Source organism: Ambystoma mexicanum, chromosome 4q (genome assembly GCF_040938575.1).
Source record: "Ambystoma mexicanum isolate Mex_15411 chromosome 4q, UKY_AmexF1_1, whole genome shotgun sequence".
Classification (NCBI taxonomy): domain Eukaryota; kingdom Metazoa; phylum Chordata; class Amphibia; order Caudata; family Ambystomatidae; genus Ambystoma; species Ambystoma mexicanum.
The window spans coordinates 623727990-623750525 of record NC_090928.1 but is presented as its reverse complement, the minus strand read 5'-3'; the positions used below and the strand labels follow the sequence as shown (position 1 = coordinate 623750525).

The following is a 22536-nucleotide window of genomic DNA, read 5'->3' as shown; positions in this document are numbered from 1 at the left end:
AAGACACCACAATCAACCACTCAACTGGCATTTCCGCACCGAGCACCAAAATGCCCCGGACCAGGAAGGGGCACCGAGAAAGAGCACAAGATGAGACCACATTGGACAGACACGAATTCAACATACCCCTACAGCAACAACCTCAAATGAAGGAAACCCTGCCAAAAACCAACACGACCAGAACGAACTTCGAAAGGGAAAAATCCTTACATCTCACGCCATATTTCACAACAACCTCAGAACCTGGATACCCCAACGACACAGACATCAAGACACAAAGAACAGCTCGAGACAACCAGAAAAAAAAGACGGGAGCAGCCAAGTAGAGTGTGCCAAGACTGTGACCCCCATCATCCCATACATCACAAGAACAGAAGGACACAATCAACACCCACGGCACACCAGATAAAATGAAGCATTAATAACCAACAACCCAAACATCAACCTAACTGACCAATTCAATGAAGAAGCCTTCGGTGATCTTAATCGAACCGGCATGAATAGAGAAGCACCGTATTGAAAAGCCAAGTTTTCAATCTAGCAAACCGCTTCAATTAAGATGCAGCCTTCGCTGATCCTCATCCTCCTCCAATCAACGCCAATAAAGATGCACCGCAACCAAACAACTGCAAACCAAAACAAGGAACTACTAACAAGCAAAAACCACACCAAAAAGATCCACTGCAACCTAATCAATGCAAGGTCAATGTCCAAACATGCCACCCAAATATACGATCTGCTCTGCGATGGAGGGATCGTCATCCTATTTGTAACAGAAACATGGCTAGACTACAACTACATTATTACCTTCAACAGCCTGCCTGAAAACTTCAAATGCGTCCAAGCAAACAGAAAAACCAAGAGAGGGGAATGGGGGGACTGGCAATCACCCACAAGGAACACCTGAATATCAAACTGGAAGACCAACTAAACATCGATTAATGCAAATCCTTAATCATACGTCTATCAGTAAGCCCCAAAACAAACCTAAAAATTCATACTGATATACAGACCACCAACCTACGGTGCAACCTTCGTAGACGCCTTCACGGAAGCAATCACCATCCTAGCCATCAAACACAATCACTGGATCGTCCTCTGAGATTTCAACATCTGATTCGAAGAAGAAACCATGACCACACAAAAAATCTCTAACCAGCCAATACAACAGCCAATACAACAAACAACTAGTCAAAGGAGCAACCCACTCGGCAGGGCATACACTTGACGCAATCTTTGCGAACAAACTCCTTCTTACCACGGCACCACCAATTCAAATACTCTGGAGCGACCACCTCATCCCCTTCGTAATCAAAATGAGCACTCCAGTAAACAGACAAAACACCGAACACCATGAAGAGAACCTTTACAAACTCCAATCTAATTGCACTCCTGGAGCTCAGCAAACCGCACCCAACATTTATGGAAGAAGGTGACCTGGACAAAAAAGTAGCCCTGCTGCACTGGTGGATTATAACTATACACAACATCGCCAAAGAAAAACATTTCACTCCTTAATAAAAGGGCAATGGCAAAATGGTTCAACCCACTACTCAGCACCATGAAAAGGAAAAACTGAAGACTAGAACTAGATTGGAGAAAACAAAACCATGCTGAAAATAAGCTGAAATTCCTACAACACAATCGCGGATATAAAAAGGGAATACAAAAAGCGAAGAGGAAACACTACGACAATCGAATCTTTGAAGCACCAAACGGCCAAAAAGAACTCTTCAAAATCATAAATGAAATTAAAAATCCTCCGGGATGCAACACACCAAATCTGTCTACGAAACTATGCAATGACCTTGCTGACCACTTCAAAAACAAAATCACCAGCATCCAACAAACCATACAAAGCAGACCACCCAAACAAACTACGAAGCTTTCCAGAAATATCAGTGGAGACCTTAGTCAAACTGGTGAATCAAAGCAATAACTTGGGAGTCTCCCGAGGACCCCTGCGCCCCGGACATATACAAATATATTCTTAAACAAGGAACGCCCATGGAATATCACAGGAACGTCCTCAACCTTTGAATCGCAACTGGGAAAAGTGCCATGAGCCTTCAAATCAGCATACATCAGGCCACTACTCAAAGATACAGCGGGAACCTTAGAGGACCTTTCCAACTACAGACCCATCTCCAACATCCCGTACACAGCCAAGCTGCTCGAAACGTACATATACAAAACGACGCAAGAATTCATAGAAGAGCACGGCCTACTAGACCAGGCACAAGTTGGCTTCAGACTAATGAGGAACGGAATCCGCTCTCCTCTCAATATGGGACCTAAAAATGAACGCAGACTCTGTCTAATGCTGTGGATAGGTCTAGAAGTATCAAGACAGTGCTGTTGTCAGTTAATCACAACACCTTCAGAGATTAGAAGGACTCAGAATAACAGACACCACCCTACTATGGATCAAATCCTTCCTAACAAACAGAATGGAAACCGTATGGATGAAACCCTTCAAATCCAGCCCGAGAGATTCCCCCTGTGGAGTACCACAAGGATCATCCTCACCGTTAATATTCAACATCTACCTATATCTACTAATCAGAATCATCAAAAGCCACGGCCTCACCTGCTACAACTACGCCGACGATACACAAATCTTCAAAATACAAGACAACCTAGAAATAAACTCAAAGCTAGAAAACTGCCTCCACAATGTATTCAACTGGATGAACTCCAACTGCCTCAAAATCAACCCACGCAAAACAGAAATAAGGATTGTCACAAAAAAATTGAGGAGAAAATCACTTCATCCCTTGGCCAAAGGAACTCTGGACAAGCCCAGCACCTTCGCTGATGGACAATATTCTCACCTTAGAGCCACAAGTAATCGACCCTACTCAAGAAATGCTTCTTTCTCCTGCGAGCGGCAAAGAGGATCCTACCATTCCAATCATTCGCATACAAAACAACCACCATCATCGCTCTCGTCATGTCTAGAGTAGACTACGCCAACAGCCTATACTTTGGTATGCCTGAACGACTTCTAAAAAAAACAATGCATAGAAAATGCGGCAGCCAGACTGCTTCTGAAACTACCCCGAAGAGAACACCCCACACCAGCGCTAAAAACACTACATTGGCTACCAATAAAACAACAAATAAAATTCAAAACAATGTGCATCACGCACAGCAGTACACAATCAAGGCGCAGAGTTCCTGAGAGACAAATTGCGTCTACATCAACCAACAAGAACACTCAGATCAAGCAATGACATCCGACTGGAACCGAAACCCTACAACAAAAGAAAACTGAGGATCTTCTTTCTCTCACCAAGCGCCAAAAACCTAGAACGACCTTCCGAAGTACATGCGTAACAAAAGAAACCAGCTACTATTCATGAAACTACTCAAAACTTGGCTCTTCACGTCATAACTAGAAGACCGCACACAAGGACACACACACACACAGCAAAAAAAAAAAATCGATGAACGAAGAGACAGACCCTGATCCACATCAAGGAATCAACGGGGAAAAGATCCTAAGGAAAATATTCCACGACATACCAAACTAACCGAGAGACAGCTGTAATGGGACCTAAAATACCGAGACATAGCAAGACAAAGACAGAAACACCAGGACTCATCAATAGCACCCTGGCCCTAAACCATAGCCATTCCCAACAGACCTAGTCACAGCAGATAGCTAGGGAATAGGGAACTCCGTACCATTAGCTCCAAACCAGAGGGTGAGAAACAAATAAGCATTCACATTACACAATGCTCATCAAGATACAGCGGGAAGCACAATGTGCCATCACACACAAACTACAACCAAACAATAGCTCTTAAGGAAGTCACCCCACGGAAAACCAAAAGAACTAACTGAAAGATAGTCATGATGGGAGGAAACTAATGACTGAATACACATGCTGACCAAGATGGAAGCACTAGGACAACTCATCAACAGCACACCGACCCTGAACCATTCCAAGCTCCAACAGAACACTGTCACATAAGAGAATAGATCGTACCAACGTCAGTTCCACACCGGAAGGAAAGGTTCAGACATACCCATCACTCCATACAATACTCACTAGGATACAGCTGGATCCATGCCACACCATCACACACCACAGTGAGACACCCTATAAGGAATCGGCAACAACCCCACCCACAGGGATACAGCTCAAACAGAACCAGAAGTATCAGAATCAGGATACAGACCCCCCACTAACCCAACCTTCAAATCTCTGCATACTCAACACTCATAAAACTCACACAACCATTTCTCTCCCAGCAATCCGCACGCACTTTACCACACCGCATCAACAACACAAACAGCACACAACGTCTCGCCCGATCTGATACTTGCACCAAAGCCCAGCACTCAGTGTCTACCAAGCTGAAGACGCCAACAGCACACCACCTCTCCTACTCTCCTACTCCCCTCCACCGACTAACCCTACCCACCGTCTTTCCTGTTTACAGATCCGCCAGAGCGCCTGGGAATCTATTGCGTTGGTGACGGTGTGCTATACAAGTACCTTTAACATAACATATGACTTCTGAACCGGCCATGCTGCTACTGCAGGGTAGGCGCTGGGGATGCCAGGAAAGCAACAGCAAAGGTACATTGGTGCATTAGGTTTGCTGCATCGAGAATTATGAAAGGGGGTTAGGATTAGCAGGAATCTTTTACAAGAAGCAGAATTGCCCACATCTTTACTACAAGAAAAATAAATTGTTCCGTCTATCCTACCCTCACCAGATGTCATTCTAAGACACAATGTAACTTGGAGCATTTTCAACAGGAGTATAATGCCAACATTTAACAATAAAAATAAATTCGAGGGTACATGCTAAATTTCCTGTCTTTTTTTTTTTAAGATGACCCAGGAAAATGGCAATTTTCAGGAAGTTCCATTAAGTCATTTATGTGTTTTCCAAGTGTTCCCCCATAGGATGTAATGGTGCAAAGTCTACAGGCAGAAAGTGAGTTATACGCAACAGGAGAATCCCTGAACAGACAGCTGCGATTGCCAAGAGACCAACCCCCTCAAAGAGCTCCTGTTCAAGATTGAGAGTCAGAATGCCCAGGAAGAAAATAAGCAAAAGCAGGATTCTGGCCAGTGTAAGTCTATAGCAAACCTGAGGGTAGGACCCCCCCCCCCCAACCCTTCAACTGCCCCAAACGATAAGCTTGGAGACTCTCACAGAAGCATGGGCCCAGGATATAAGAATTCAACAGCAGTTCCAGAAAAAAACAGCTCGGGAACGTCAAAATAACCTGGCAAGCACAAATCTTTGCTTGCAGGTCAAGTTACAGGATCTGGTCACACAGGGACTTTAACTTTGGACAAAAGACAACCCAGATGAAAATCAACCTTCCCACAAGGATGATCCACCAACCGGGACTGAAAATGGCAAAGGGGACCCCATGAAAGCAGGAGAGGTGAGCCGGCAGAAAACGGTCCCATGAAGGAAATGACAATGGAGGATAATCATGACCACGCTGATGAACAGAGGTGGGGTAGTAGTATCTCACCAGCTTTCTGGACGACTGCAGCTTCCTACCCCCATGTTGCAGGACCCAACAAGGCAATTCGGGAAGACTACAGCAAAAAGGGCCGGACCTGGAACGATCCCAGCATTGAATATTGAGCCCAGCCAGCAAGTATGACCAGTGGAGGATGAAGACCAGCCGGGAAATGACATCTGGCTGCCATAAAAAAAACGGAGCTAATGGTAAAGACAAGGCTCTGCCAGCGTGGCCAAATCTGGTCCTAAATTGCTGCAGCAACTTTGTGGCAAAATCCTCCATCAGGTAAGTAAACATGAAGACTTCTAGAAGAAATTCAGTAGAAGTGAGGGTTGGGGAATCCCATAAATATACATAAACAGTTTTGGACTGGTTTAAGTCAATCCTCTACGAAATCATACCCCAGGGCACTTGCAAAGGTTTTGGTGGCCAGCTAATCAGGATGGCTTTAAAAACCACTAGGCACCCAGGTCCACTCAGTACGCGTTCTGTCCTGCCTAGGGCCAGAGATCACTATCAAAACCACCGAGTGTGCAGGGCTGGGTTCAGTGAGCCCACGTTTGCACAACAGCCATTTCAAGTCCTACTTATGTATTCGCCAAACAAAGGAAAGGCTCAAAGCCAAAATGGCAGAGAGTAAACTTTAAAAAAAGAAAAATAAGAAACATTAGGACCCCACCCGATGGCTAATGTACTACTAATGCACTAAAATGTACTGCATTCCCTGGTGAAGCTCAAACTAAATAACAGCTACCACAAGCCTACCCACCATAACCAATGCAGGGTCGTCAAACGTCATCCTGAGGCCAAAACAGGCTGTAAAAAGCATTTTTGTTCTTGATGCAATATGGGCCAACATATCACAAAAAAGGGGTTATAGTAGCACACACGCTTCAGTAGAGGTCCCCATGTTATCTTGCATAATTTATGGAGTGAAAGTGCTGTTGCCCGTCACAGCAGCAAAGGAGGTGTATGTTTGAACATACAGTAGTGGTAGTGACGAACAAAGCCAGGTAGTTAGTTGGAATAAAGGATAGATAAGATGCTTAGGAAGGCATGAGAAGGAAAAGGCAGAGGAGCTATGTGTACGATTGGACCAAATATATTTTTGACAACTGTATCCTATGGGGCTCGGTACCGAAAAGAGCTGGAAAGCATTTGCTATGCCAAGGGGTATGTCTAGAATGTACTCATTCAATGTTGAGCCTGAGCATGCTGAAGTCATTCCCAAGAAAACAGACTGCTAGGCCCTTCTACTCCCCCTCCCCCAACAAAATTTGGGAGGGGTTGTATGTCAGAAATCTGACTTTGCCAAAATGTACAAATGCTGCCTGAAAAGTGGGGGGAAAAAACGTAATGTTTTGGTTTCCTCATTTATGTCATGGTAACCAAACCCTAGGTCTAGCTGTGGCCAGAATTCAGCCTTGCCATGCCCAAGGGAACAGCATGCAAAGCCCTTCTACTTACTCACATAAGCACCAAACGGCCACGAACAGCCAGGTTCTATAAATCAAAAAAAGCTGGAAGGAAATCTGAGCATATTTAACAGAGGGTAGGATTTCAACCACAGCTTCCTCAGGGAGAAGAAGCCCCAGCCCAACCTTCCCGGAGGTTCCAGGGGCCTGCTAGGGCCTTTCAGGGAATTGTTATATTGGCGTGTGAGGCAGAAATCCTCTTAGGACGGGCACTTATGGTAGTTAATTTACATAATCCAGACACGGATAAGCCTTCTCTCCCTGGGCTGCCGTTACAGTGTCCTGTTAACAGAGGGCAGGCATCATGCAACGGTTTAGTCAAACAGGGGTGTATAGGCTATTAACAGATTAGATGCCCAGCCCTACCTATTTTATTGTGTTGTGTGTTTAGGAGTTGCTGTCTGCTGTCTTACGGCTGCTTCAAAAGGTGCTTTAAAATAGACATTTAAAGCAAACATTATAATGAAACCTCAACATAATAAAACATGACCTAACTATCTAGTATAAAAAAGAAACCAACATAATATTCACCCCCACAACTCCTCTGAAAAGAGCGAATAAGTACATAAAGTAGCACTCTGGTAGATTCTAGTTAACATGCATTTAGCTTTGGGAAAAGAACAAATTGATCCCAGCAAAGCAAGACAACTTAAAACACAGTGTAGCATACCAGACAAATGAGTGCACCACTTCAAAACAGGGCAGGGTAGGGTATAGATAATATAGCTCAGTGCAGGAACATAGCTAAAAAGGCCATCGCTAGGCTTCCCAAACAAATGATGCAACCAAGCAGAAACAGCATCTCAAAAAGGTAGTGCGAGTCTCACTTGGACACAGTTTCTGGGTTTGAAGTCTTTTGCTGCTCTTGGGGGTTTCTGCTTTAAAGATGGAAATGGCTGCTCTGTTGTGGGCTAAGGTCCTGTGTCTTCAAAGGTAAGGTAACCCCACCCATCACCCCCCTCCTCTCGCACCTACCCACCAGTCATACCCTTCTTTAACTCTGCCCTGGGGCAAATTTTAATTCCTCCATTAAGAAGTGTCATCTCTGTTGGCCAGATGAAGGAACATTTGGGTCCTTTTTGGTGGGAGTGATGGCTCATCTTTTGAAACAACTGGTGGCTTAATTTTATTTAGTTTCAACAAGCCCCACGGCTTGTGCTTCTGTACAAAGCAGTGGGGTGAGAACATTCCGTAGTGTCATGGTGAACCTGAGCATGTTGAAGCCTTACTAAAAAAATGCAGATGGCAAAGCCCTTCTACTTACTTCCCCAGAACCCCCCCCCCCCCCAACATCATTTGGGAGGGTTTGGATGTCAGAAATTCGAATTTGAAAAGCATGCAACAATCTATTTTAGGGCGTTGCATGGTACGGTCATGGTGACCAAAATTATTTTCTGACCAAAGTCCCAAGGGTTGTGCTTCTTGGCAGAGTGCTTAAGGACAAAGCTTTTCATTGGCTTCGCATTAGCCAGACATTGGAGTCTCACAGTTTCATGTTATGTTATCTTGCATTTGTATAGCGCCTTCTGCCATAGTTTATGGCGTTGAAGCACTTTCGCCAGTCAGATAGGCAGAGGAGTATGATCGAACATTCAGTAGTGGTAGGGAGGAGCTAGGTCAGGTAGGTAGATGGATGAGGGTGAGGGATAGATAAGATGTTTAGGAGAGCATGTGAAGGCTCAGGAGGGAGGAAAAGGTGTTGGCGATATGTGTTCACTTGAACCAAACTTCATCATGGGACTGAACTGTATTCTATGGGGTGCAGCAACGAAAGGGGGGATAGCTGTAAAAGGGGCGTTTGTTGCGCCATAAGGTAGGCCTGAAATGTACACACTGCATGGTGAGCCTGGTAATGTTGAAGCCATGCCCAGGAAAGTACAGACGGCAAAACCCTCATCATAAACTCATTTGGGTGGGGTTGTATGTCAAAAATCCGAAATTGCCAAGTTTGCAAAAGCTCCCTGAAAAGCAAGCAAAACACACTCCCATTTTTGGGTTTCCTCATTTATGTCATTGTTTTGAAAATCATGGTTATACAAATCCTAGGCTTGTGCATCAAGTGCTTATGGCTAGGGTTCACCCCACCATGCCCCCCCCTGAACTACAAGGTAGCCCATGATCCCCCAATGTGACTGAGTTCAGATGTTAATTGTTCTTTGCTTGAACCCGGGCTATTCAGTCATATGTAAACTTAAAACCCTCTAAAAACGTTATAAAACACCTCTTCGCCATGGCTCAAATTTAAAAAGCATAGATTGGATGAGCATGTAAATGTTGAGCTGATGGTTTCTCCGACATGGAACATGCAACAACCTCATGGACATGCATGATCTATCCTGTTTGTGGGGGCAGAGAGGGTGCAAATACTATTCCACACCAGGACACAAACGATAAAAATATACAACCAAACACCTGCTCATGCTTAACACCTTACCCACTGGGCCACCATGCTCCTTGTATCGAGTGCTCGCTGAACATGATCTTTCAAAGCACATCTTGGTGAATTTCGAAAGTCTAAGAAGCATCACTCTTACAGGTTATCCACTTACTTTGGCATTAGTTTAGTTTCTTTATTTTTGTACCATTGCTTAGCATGCATCTCTGCAACAGCACTACCGCTTTATATTAAAGTGACAAATATTAGAACAGAGTAGTCAGATGCATTTGAACTTTTACCATCACAAAAATAGCTTTTCTTACAGCAAAATAAAGAAAATAAAGTGTGCAGTAGAGTGTCGATGTTGTGTGGGCAAGAGTTGAGAAGTAGTTACAAGTAATTTTATGGCAACAGTACAAACATGCATGCTTCATGTATTTGCTGGCTGAGGCACAGGGAAGTTTGAACCCCTTCAGTTCAGGAGAAACTAGTGCACTGCGGTTAGTTTTATTTGTACCAGGCTGTTCAGAGGTTAGGATAGTAGCTCTCTTAGCCTATTGTTACCTACGGTATTTGATTATATGCAGAGGAATTGGTGCGCTTTCAAATTAGACTACTGCAGAGTCCATGCACCACTCTGCCTGCCGCCAGCCCCGCTGCCCTACACAGAATGTAGAAGCAGGAAGTCATGGGAAAGGGCATAGATGCTAGAGAGTGGATTCCCGTGCCACGCCAAGTCCTGACTGTGCAGCCTTTGATTCGATGGATGGGGTTTCTCCAACTTGTAACCTCCCAGGGTAGAAGCTCAATGGTGAGAGGCAGGAGACTTGAGCCTCACGTGTTGCTGTATGGGAGGCTGCTCTTTATCCAATCACCCATGTCCCGATGTGAAGGTGGAGAAAACACTCTGCATAACATCCTTCCAACAAGTGGTGACTGTGGTAATGAAAGCAGGGACAATACATGCCTCATGATGTAACGCAACATTAAGTCCGGTTAGTGGCCAACTGTTGGTGCAGCGCATCGGCACTCAATGCATAGCACATTCGATCCTGCTATAAAAATCAGCCTCGACACTTTGGGAAGTCATTTAGATACAAAATTATCAGCAAAGACTTTCCCTCCTCATAAGGCCTTATGTTTTTAACAGGCATATTTCGAACGTCCAGCTTCTGGCAGTTGGGTGTTTTTTCAGTTTCCAAATAGAAGCCCCGGGAAGCAAATTAGCGTGCATTGTTGGTTATAGAAAGGCTCACACCAACTCATTCTTATAGTATCTGAGACCTACTATACTTGGCAACTCCATGTCACAGAATAGAACTGTAGTCAGCAATTGTGTACAAAACATCTCACACCAAACAGATTTTCAAACCCATTTAGTAACTAGAATGAGGCATTGGATTTTACAGGCAGTTGAACGCATTCTTGCTTTGTTCACTGAAGTAAAAAAATCAAATTATAAATGTAACACTAAGAAGCCAAAAAAACAATGTAGGACAATGCATGAAATTAACTTCATTGTAAAAAAAGCAACCCGTTTTAGTATTACATTTAATAAGATTAGCTTGACACAAACATTTCAAATACACTTACTATTTGAAGTTTGATCGTTTTTCCATCCAACTCTATAGTCCTAATTTTAAAATCGACACCGATCGTACTGATGTAGCTTTCTGTGTATGTGTCATCCTGCAGAAACAAAAAGAAATTTAGTACTCGCCTGAATGAATATACATTACATGACCAAGGGCAATATTGAGGGATACGCAGGATGCAGACCCTGTCATTTTACACAGAGTGTGCCATTGAGAGACTCTTGAAGGTTTATCAGGGTTACAGCTCCAAAACAGGTTCTTGCAATGCTTACACCATGTACAGTGGTAGCAGATAAATAATGGTTTCTAAAGGCGTGCTGAAGCAAGCTTGGTTTTAAGAGCATAATTTCTTTACACCACTTTATTGAATTTTGCGACAACCGGGAACAAAAAATAAGGTAACCCCTCCAAACAGGCAACTTGCAACAAATCTACACTATTACAGCTATATGCAATGTATGCACACATACATACCTACATATTTTATAGGTATAGAAAGCACACTTTTTGGGTGGCTTAATACCATTTAAGTTTTTGTAAAGTGTTGCCCAGCTTCGTCAATAGCAGGTAATGTTTTAGTGAGGCCTCCAAAAGTTACATTTTCTTCTTAATAGATACAATTTTTCTCTCCCCTACAGCCTGAACTGCTAGACAGATATTGTGCCAAACCTTCACGAGCACATTGCAGCTGGTCTGACCGGTCTGTGGTCCGGTGGGGATTCGTACAGTTTTTTTATAAACTCTGGCTAGCTGGGTACAATCCACAGACCTATGACACTTGTGCTACGTGATTAGATGTGTTGTCCGCCTTCTTGCTTGGTGGACTCCTTCCTGGGCCCATGGGCCCAGTTCAGGGCACAACCGAATTGGCTCTTTCATGTACAAATCTGGTTTGTTGCAAACGTAGAACATTTTGTCAAAGAATTGAGGGATACTGCCATTGTAGCCAGGTTTAAAAAAATAATTAAAAGTGTTGGGTAAGATTTGACGTTTAGTGCTAAAGCTACCTCACTTGTGAGGATCCCAGTATTTTTTGCCGGACTGGTAGATTATTTTTCCTTATACCTCAGTGAGTGAGAACCTTTCTCCACACTCACAGATCAGTTTACTCTTTTTACGGGTGTCATTTTCAAGACTCTCCATAGTGTCTTTTGAATTTTATCCGCTTTGACAACTTTTGGTATAAATCTTTTGATTGTTACAGGGTTGCCCTTGGGGCTCCCCTTTTACTTTGATGGCTAACCTTGTGAGAACTACAATTCCCAAGTATAGAAAGGATATTTCTATCCCGTCTACATTTTGTTAGGTGAAACCAGCACACCTCCACCTTATGGGGAGTGCTGGGAAGATACAAAGTATCCCTACTTACTAGCATTGTAACAATTCTGTTCCAGGTACAAGCTTACCTTAAATGGCTGGTGGCAAATTCAGTGCACCTTTACCACTGAGTGAATAAAACAAGATAGAAATGGTTCAGATGCGCGCTCGATCTCAAGCTCCTACTGAAAACCACCATATCACATCACCACGCTTACTCTCTTCTATACACCATCACTCAACTAGAACACAGCGATACTATGACATATTCGGTATAGCTGTTCTCATACCAACACCTGCCACATACTCCCCATCATCCGAACAAAACACAGATTGCTGCACACCAGCCAGACTAGGCGTTCTCCTCAGGCCTAACGCAGCCAGAATCAGTCTCGGTATCACCCTGCCAGAAGAAACACATACTCCTGATCTCCCAACCACCACACCTACCGCTAAGAAGCAGCTATCATACAGGTGCCACACCTGCTGCACACATATCCGGTGCTCACACGCACCTTAGGACTCTCTCTACTGACTTGAACTACGGTTCCCAAGGGCGTTCAACCTACCAGCACCTTCAGATCATACCAATGGTACATAAGGCACTATTTAAATGCAAAGTAACATAAGATTTGCTTTCTAAACTTGAAAACTGACGTCGGCAGGGCGCTTTAGTAATACCATCCCTAGTGTGACGTGCACTGTGCCCATGGTCCTTCATGCGCAGAGGTCTCTCAGAAGGATTATTTCTGACAGGAGGTTGCATGAAGTGTAGCGTGAGTACAGATGTGATAAAGCAGAAACAGTGATAACCCAGAAAACATCCAAGTGCCTTCTACTCCAGCAGGGGAGGAAGGGTGGGCGCATGTGAATCTAAGCAGATACAAGCAGCAGAAATATGATTACAATGAGTAATGCATCCCTTCTGGAGCTTGTGGGTCTGCTTGGATCACATGCTCTGCATAGATTAGCTAGCAGTATCTGGAGAAGGTGGGAAGTGAAGGTACAGGGGCAAAGATGTTTTGGGACCGCTTGTCCCACCTGTGAATCTGCTTTAGAGTGTGGGTCAATGCAATAACGCTGTGTGAATGTATGGATGAAACTCCATGTAACATCCTTGCAAATGGCAGGCAGAGGGACGTTTGCAATGAAAGCTAAGGTAGATCCTGTACCTCTGGCAGAGTGAGCCCTGGGGATGAAAGGCAAGTCTTTCTTGGATAGGGAATAGCACAGCTATATGCACTTCACTATCCATCTGGAGATGCCGTTTTTAGATATGTGATCCCCTTCTCTTCCAGGTGCTATGGAAACAAAGTTGGTCTGTTTTCCTTAGAGGTTTAGTTTTGTTCACATAGTACATGAAGTGTATGGCGGCTTCTTTCTGCTGAGTTCGATGGATTTTGAAAGAAGATAGGGAGTTCTGTGGATTGATTAACATGGAACTTTGAAATGAACTTGGGTGAGAACCTAGGATGTGTTCTAAGAACAACCATGTCCTTGTGTATTATGAAGAAAGGGTATTGTACAGACAAAAGCCTGTAGCTCACTGACACGTCTTCTAGGAGGTGATAGCTACTAGGAATGCAGTCTTGCAGGTCAGACGTTTTAGGCTGGCCTTGTGCAAAGGCTCCAAGGGTGGATCCATGAGCTTGGAGAGCACAACATCGAGCTCCCAAAACGGGTGAGGGTTGGAAATTGGGGGCTATAACCTCTTTACTCCTTCCATGAATGCCTTAATGACTGGAACTTTCCACCAGGACATCTTGTTCTGTGAAGTGCTGTAAACTGACAGGGCCGCCAGATGCACTTTGATGGAATTAAATACTAGGCCGGAGTATAGTAGGTAAAGCATGTAGTGTAGAATGTTAGCTGGAGCATATTCCGTTGGGTTTAGTGTGTGTATGTGTGTGATACGCACCATATCACAAATCTCTTCTAGTTATTGAAATAGCAGTGCCTGGTGTTGGTTTTTTCGTGCTTCTTTTAGGATATCCATTCACTTTTGTGGAAGATTAAAGTGGCAAAACTATGACTTCAGGAGCCAAGTTCATAGACTGAGGGCGTGGGTGGAGGGATGCTCCCTTGTGTTGTTTTAGCATGTTGTACGGGCACTGGAGTTTGATTGGGTCGCACATCGCCGGTTTGAGTAGATGCGGAAACCAAGGTTGTCTCGCCCACATAGGAGCAACAAGGATCAGAGTTACTTTTTCCTGGTGCATCTTGTGCACCATTTTGCTCAGGAGTGGCGTCAGGGGGTGAGGGGCCTTAGCAAATTTCCCCGACCAGTTCATCCACAGGGTATTCCCCTGGGCACGAATCCTGGGCATTGTGCATTTAGGTCTAAGGGGGTGTGACAACATTGTGAGAATATTCTGTCTAGGATATCAAAGTTGCCACTCGTGTTCCTCTGGTTGAGTTCTTCTGGTAGAGGGTATCTGTCAGAGTGGAGTTCCCCTGGAACATGTTGAGATGTTAGGAACATGTTCCGCTAGAGTGTCCACGACCATAGTTTTTGGGGTAGCTTGGACAGACAGAGTGCCTTCTTGCTTGTTCAGGTAGAACATGGCGGTGGGGCCATCTGTGAGGACTTGCACTGTTTGACCTGTGAGATGTTGCCGAAAGGCTTGAAGAGCCTTGATAACCTGCCAAAAGGAAGTTCATATGTCTGTTGTGGCGCATATCCACTGGCCTTGGGCTGGAGGAAGTGAGCCCCCCTCCCCCCAACCGGCAAGCAAGGCATCTGTAGTGAGGATCACTTGTGATACACAAAAGAGCTTCACCTTAAGTAGGTTGTCCCTGGACCACCAGTGAAGAGCCTGCACCAAGATTAGTGAAACAACCACTAAATCGTCCCACTGAGCGCTTGCCTGAGACCATGGTTTTGTTAACCATTCATGCATTGGACGCAGGCACGTGCGGAACCAAGTGAATGCATGAGGCCATCATCCCGAGCAAGTGCATTGCTTTGCATACCGTTATCTGGCAACAAACCTTGTAATGAGGTACTTGCAACAGCATGTTTTGTACTCAGTTGAGGGCAAAGAGAAATCCTCTTGTTTTTAGGAGTCCAAAGAAATTGTTTTGTTTGGCTGGGGACTAGACGAGATTTATTTTCGTTGGTAGAGACGTCCAGATTGAGAAGAAGGTCCATTGTTTTACGCATTTTATTTGCAAATTTGTGGAGATTCCCCAGTGATTAGTCAGTTATCCAGATAAGGGTATACTGGGATTGACCTTCTGTGCAGGCGTGCTGCCATTACTGCAAGCACCTTTGTGAATACTCTTGGTGCTGAGGTGATGCTGAAGGTGAGTACTTTGAACTGGTAGTGTACTCCCGCTATATTGAAATGCAGATATTTTCTGTGCACAGGGAGTATTGTAATATGGGAGTGTAATATGAAAGTATGTGTCACAGGTTTCCCACTTTCTCACCTGAGTTCGCTGCTTGCTGGAGTTCTTGGGAGGAGTCGTCTTCCGTACGGTTCTGGTTTTTTACAACCCCGTACGGCAGTCTTCGGGTTCCAGCGTTCGCTCAGCTTCTACGTCAAGGATCAATTGGAAACTCCAGGAAGTCCAGGATTCGAAGAAGGTGTACTCGGAGGCGGGTACACAGAGTCCGGGAAGCAAGACAGGAGAAGGAGGATAGGAGGAGGAAGCGGAGGGGTGGGGGGGTCTGGGAACCAGGAAACAACAGAGTTCAGCGAAGGCAAACTACGGAGCACACGTCTAGCCACAGCAATCAGTAGCGTTGAGACGCGCGGGGGGCCACTCTGTGAAGGCTTGACGGATGGCTAGCAGTTCCTTTTCCAAAACAGAATAATGGGTTTCACTGGGAGTTAGTGTCTGTGAAAGATAAGCAAAGGGATGTTCCAGGCTGTCAAATTCCTGTTTTAGAACTGCTCCAATGGCGTAGTTAGAGGCGTCTGTTTCCACTAAGAAAGGTCGATTGATGTCAGCTTGAGCCAGGATTGGAGCTTGTGTAAACTCTGTCTTTAACCGTTGGAATGCCTCCTCTTGGGCAGTTGTCCAAAGAAAGGGAGTATCTTTTTTCAACAAGGCAATGATCGGTTGCACTCTCTCGGAAAAGGAAGGTATGAATTTCCGATAAAAGTTAGCTAACCCCAGGAAGGATTGGATTTGTTTCAGGGTAGTCGGAATAGGCCAGGATAGTATGGCTTTTATCTTGGAGTGATCCATTCCAATACCTTCTGGGCTAAGGACAAATCCTAGTTAGTGAACAGTAGAGACATGGAAAAGGCACTTCTCGGGGTTTAGCCAGGAGCTTGTGTTCACGTAGCCGTTATAACACTGCCTTAATATGCTCCTCATGCTTAAGATGGTCCTTCGAGAATATTAAGATATCGTCCAGATACACAATGACGAAGAGGAATAACACATCTGAAAACATCTGATCCATGAAGCGCTGGAAGACCGCTGGGGCATTTGCAAGTCCGAAGGGCATGACCAAGTACTCAGTGACCAAAGGGTGTTCTAAAGGCTGTCTTCCATTCATCTCCCTCTCTAATACGGATCAGATGGTAGGCACCTCTGAGATCCAATTTAGTGAAGACTACGGCTCCTCTTACTGCTTCCAGGATTTCTGAGATCAAGGGCAATGGATAGCGATCTTTCAGGGTGCACTGATTTAAACTTCGATAATCAAGACAAGGTCTGAGCTCATTGGTATCTTTTTTGGAACAAAAAATAGCAAGGCTCCGGCTGGGGATTTGGATGGTCGTATGTGCCATTTTCAAGGTTAGTATTTAGGTATTCACGGAGGGCCCTTTGCTCAGGTTCGGATAAGATGAACATCCTTCCAAAGGGAATCACAGCTGAAGGTTCGGTATCAATAGCACAGTCTTCGGGTCTATGAGGAGGTAAGGCTTGAACAATGGCAGAAGAGAACACATTGGCGTATTCCTGATCGATTTTAGGAACCTGGATGATATTTGAAACTGTGAGCGGGCCTTGATGGTCTGCTGAAGCTCCTTCCGATGGCGTCGGAGCGGAATCCAGGAGTAAGCAATGAGACATGCGATTGTCAGAACCCAGAAACAAGGAACCTGCTGCCCAATTGATGTATGGGTTGTGTCTTTGTAGCCAGGGCATACCCAAAACCATTGGGTAATGGGCGGACTTTATGAGGTCAAACTTTATCTTCTCTCGATGGTGGTGGTTTATTGCAAGCTCAATTTCCTTGGTTTGAAGGGTTATGGGTCCTGAAGAAAGGGGTCTTCCATCGATCGCTTCTACGGGTTGCATGATATCCCGGGTTTCATATGGAATATGGTGTTTAAAGCCCCAATCTTGATCTATGAATATTCCCATGGCTCCACAATCCCCCAATGCCAAAATGGGGTAGGTTTCCTTCTTGGATGGCGATAGAAAGGTCTGTAATATTACCAGATTGTTTTGTCCAGGAGAGTTCAAGGATGGAATAGATGTGGAGCAAACATCTCTCTCCCGAAACTGTGCTCCATCTAGAATCGGGAGCTGGCATTTCCCGAACGCCGTGGAGGGGCTATAGGACACTCTCTCACTAAATGTTTGTCCGAGGCACAATATATGCCTAACCCTGTATGGATCCTTCGCATCCTTTCTTGGGGGGATATGGGTCCACGGAAAGCCCCTATTTGCATGGGTTCGGGTTTGTTACTAGGGGCAGGAACAGAGCGAGATCCATGAGGGCTTGGAATGAACTTGCGTGAGCCACTCTGGCTAGTTCAGCCTTGATGTCTTCATTTAGCCCTCTTCGAAAAAGCATGAAGCAGGCTTCTGAGGACCAATCCGCTTCTTTAGCCAATTGTTTAAACCGTGTTACATATGTGAGCATGTCCTGGGAGCCTTGTTGGAAATCGAGGAGACGTTCTTGAGCACTATAGATCTGTTCTGGGCAGTCAAACATGGTCTTAAGAGCTTGAATGAATCTGTCATAATCATCCAGGAGGGCATCTCCGCCATTAACTAAAGGTGTGGCCCAGGTTAATGCATTCCCGGAAAGGTGCGAAATACTAAAGCCCACCTTAGCCCTGGGAGTAGAAAAAAAATAGGGCTTAAAAATGTAAAGTGGACCAAACGGGAATCAAGGAATCCACAAAGGTTTTTTGCAGAGCCATCGTATTTGTCCACAATGCCGCCCAATAGTACGCTTTCTTTCGTGGCGGAGTCGCAGGGCAAGACTAATTGTTTTAATGCAGCATTTTCTACCTTTAGGTTTTGTACTTCGCTCGTTAGTTCTTGCATTCCGCGCATAAGATCTTGAATGGCCGCCTCCATGTCTGGATTGGCTTCAGTTAGGTGGCATCTCAATCTGTCACAGGATCCCACTTTCTCACCCGAGTTCGCGGCTTGCTGGAGTTCTTGGGAGGAGGAGTCTTCCGTACGGTTCGGGTTTTGTACAACCCCATACGGCCGTCTTCGGGTTCCAGCGTTCGTTCAGCTTCTACGTCAAGGATCAATTGGAAACTCCAGGAAGTCCAGGATTCGAAGGTGTACTCTAAGGCGGGCACAAAGAGTCCGGGAAGCAAGACAGGATAAGGAGGAAGGAGGATAGTAGGATGAAGCGGGTGGGTCTGGGAACGAGGAAACAACAGAGTTCAGCGAAGGCGAACTACGGAGCACACGTCTAGCCACAGCAATCAGTAGCGTTGAGACGCGCGGGGCGTGGCTTCTTTATAGAGCGTGCTACGTCGTAGATGAAAGCTGGTAGGCAGCGTTCTGTGTTTAATGGCCATGTTTGAAGTACAGCAGAGTGTAAGCCCCAATGTGTCAAGGACGAGGAGGCCCAAAAAGGGCGTGTCCGACGGTTCATGACAGTATGCATCTTTCATATCCAATGTTGCCAAGTAATCCCTCCCTCCCCCCCGTTTTAGGAGTGGGATTACATCTTGGAGCATGGTCATGCAAAACTTTTGGGGTTTGACATATTTGTTAGCGGGGCGCAGATAGATACTGAACGCATGGCAAGGCCTTGCGTTGGCACAAGGAAGTAGGTCGAATAAATACCCTTGCTTTGCTGGGACGATCTCGATGGCGTCCTTCTCCAGCAGGCGCCTTTACGTCTTCCAACAGAATGTGTCTTTCTTCTGTTGACATTTTCCTGTTTCTTTGTGGGGGTAAGCTTGTTTTTGTATCAACTCTATACAAGACCCATCTGTCATTGTGCACATCACTCACTTGTCCAATGTTATCCCCTCCCATGCGTGGGTGAAATGTGAAATTCGGACTCCTACTGTGGCATGGGTGGGGGCCTGAAGCGGTGCGTCATTGTTTGGGAGGGCTGGAGCCTCTCCCTGGTGAGGTACTGCCCTTTTATTTCATCTTTGAAAAATTTAAGAGGAACCTTGACCTTCTTGGTGCCAATAGCAAGAGGACCGTCCGAACTTAGTGTAGCCTGAGGAACGTTGAGCACCGCGACCCTGAAACCTCAGAGTTTGAGGAGCCCTGTTGAACATAAGGCTTGTCTGTCAGCTCTCCAAGGGTTTTAAGAGTGCCGTATTCCTCCTTAGTACTCTTAAGGGCATCTTCTATGGCCTTCCCGAATAGTGAGTCTGTAGCTTAAACCCCTGATTGTCCGAGGGAGGCATGGCGCTTGATGCGCATAACCTCTGCTATGATGCGTCCTGCATCATCTGCTGCATCAAGGTTATTCTTTAGAATGCAGTTCGATATCTGCTTGCCTTCCGATATAGATAACAAATGAGCCTTTAGTTCTGGGACGGCCTCAATATGGCGTTCGAGTTCATCCCATTTGCGGCAGCCGTAACTAGCTAAAAGCGTAGTTTTGTTGGCGATTCTGGTCTGGCATGCTGCAGAGGAGGCGACCTTTCTCCCAAAAGTATATATCTTTTTGCTTTCCGTCTGGCGGGGCTTTTTGCTTTCCGTCTGGCGGGGCCTCTGCTGACGCCAGGGGAGTATCTGCCCTCTTTCTGGTGGCAGTGACCACTAAGGAATCTGGGTTAAACTGACTCCTAATATACAGGGGGTCAGTTGGCGCGACTGAATAGTTTGACCGCCCTTGTGAGACTAGGCGCCAGTAGAGATGGCTGGATGCGTCTTTGGACAGACTGCAAGAGCGGAATAAACTAGGTGGCGGACCTCTTGTCCCCCAGAATGTCTTCCACAAAGTCCTATTCGACCTGTGCCTTCTAAGTGTCGATATGAAAGTGTTGTGCCGCCTTTATATGCAGTTCATTGTACTGTAGTTGGTGGTAAACAAGCGAATCTGCTACCGGCTGGTCCTGGATCACGTAAAGGTTATAAAATTGGTCTCGACTATAAAGGTCCCCTCGAGACCGTTGGTCGGGTGACCCTGAGGGGTCGTCATAATAGAAGTCCTGAAAGAGGTCTTGATATGTCGAGGCCGGGGTGCTTAGAGCAGGTGTGCTAGGATGTGGCTCAAGACAAGACTTTTTGTCAGGGGGCTGCTGTGCCGAGGGCACTGGCTGTGAGGCATCTTTAATGGTCGACAGTTGGTCTGGGTGTCTGTCCATAAAGTCTACAAAACTCACATCCTCAAAATTGTATTGAACTGTTCAGGTGTATAGTCGCATGAAGTTGGGAAGCTTGACATGATAGGGGTGGCCTGTGACGGAATTTGATCTTTGTGGTGCATAGCCCCTGACAGAGAGTCTAAAGTAGGGGCGGGCGGGAGGAACGCAGCCTGTGTGCTTTGAGGCCAAGGAGTCAAAATATAGATTTTTTTGGCGACCTTGCTTTAAGCAGGGAAGCACTGACGCATTTCCTAATTAGCTCTTGCATTTTCAGCATAGACGCTGAAATGCCTTTCGCAGCCTGCTCTGACACACGAAAGGAGGGCCTTTTTATGTGCGGTGTCAGAACCGACCTTTAGTTTCAGTTTATGAGTTCTGTGAGGTGAAAGTGTTCGTGATGGGCCAGAGGACAATGAAGAACCTGTGGCTCTCTCCTTGGACACTGCATGGGGCTCGCCAGTACCATCGAGAGTCGGACGCGAGGTATGTTTTTAGTGCCTGTGCTTGTGTGTGCGCCCTGGCCGCTGGGTGTCTTCTCCATCATAGAGCCGTTGGCCTTCTTCTTGGAGTCGGACGCCCACACATGGGATTCCGACGAATGCTGCTCGCCTTTGGCGTCACTCATGGCCCAGATACTGCCCTCGCTGGAGTCTTCCAGTACTTCGATGGAGGCCTCGGCCTGCGTGGCGTGAGCAGCCCAGCTTTGGTCCACCAATCATTTAAGGATTTCGGTTGAAAAAGTTTAAAGGATTGCTAACTTTTTCGAGGTGATCCGTCTGGAGACGGAAATTGCACAGGTGGTGCATGTCTTTCCACAGGAATTTTCGGTGGCAGGTAGGGCAAAATTTAACGGGAGTTTAGTCCATTATTCTTTACACGGACAGATTGTCGAGAAAAAGAGGTAGGGGATGAAAGAATATGCATTCTCTGAAGAGGTCAGCATGAAGAACCTCCCCCTCTCTCCCTACTGTAATGGGCCTAAGCCTGAAGAGGCCAGTGTAGGCAGAGTGTTCGTCAGTCAGTCGTCGATGAGGTTGTTCATCGAAAGCCGCCGAGCAGTTTGTTGGCCATGCGGCAAAGCGAACAATAAAAAGGAAAGAAAGTCTACAGTTAAAACATTAATTAAAAGCATCAGCCTGGAAGAGAACTCTGCAAGAAATGGGCACATAACCAGACCGAAGCCAAGCAACTTCAGAACCTATGTCATGAAGCCACTTGTTCCATCTGTCTGGAGTATTTTAAGGACCCTGTGAGCATTGACTGTGGTCACAATTTCTGCCAGGCCTGCATTACCCGCTGTTGGGAACATTATGACAAACATTTCCTGCCCACAATGGCGAGCAAAATCTCTAGGCAGAAACCTACAGCTGAACCGCCAGCTGGCCAACATGGCACAGATCACCAGCCAGTTACATATAGCCCAGGTGAGAGTCTGTGGGAGGGGAATTTGAACATGGAGCGGAATTGGTAGTAGTATTATAGACCGAGTACCGAACCACATGAACTGGGGAATGTTTGCTGGGAACCATCATCCCGGTAACTTTGCTTGAGCAAAGGCAGGCGCTTGTTTTAACTTTGCCAATATATGGGTGTGGCTGTGCCAGGATGGTTACTGTCGGTCTCAAGGTGAGAATGAATTTATTTTGTTTTCTTTACTGGCACAAGGTAAAGGATTGTTTAAAGGGGGCTTTCAGCATGGACTTTCTGACTGAAAGACTGTCGCAAGATTGAAATTGCTCTTCTGGATCAAAACATCACATCACTGTTGCAATCTGAC

General features: G+C 45.6%; 1 protein-coding gene across 1 annotated transcript in view; it reads right to left on the bottom strand.

Annotated features, from left to right (window-relative positions):
• RAB1A (RAB1A, member RAS oncogene family) overlaps positions 1-22536 on the bottom strand; it is a 237863-nt gene that overhangs the window by 106033 nt on the left and 109294 nt on the right. The window contains exon 3 of the mRNA XM_069608163.1: positions 10949-11044. Coding sequence (XP_069464264.1) covers positions 10949-11044 — 96 coding nt within the window. The remainder of the gene's footprint in view (positions 1-10948; positions 11045-22536) is intronic.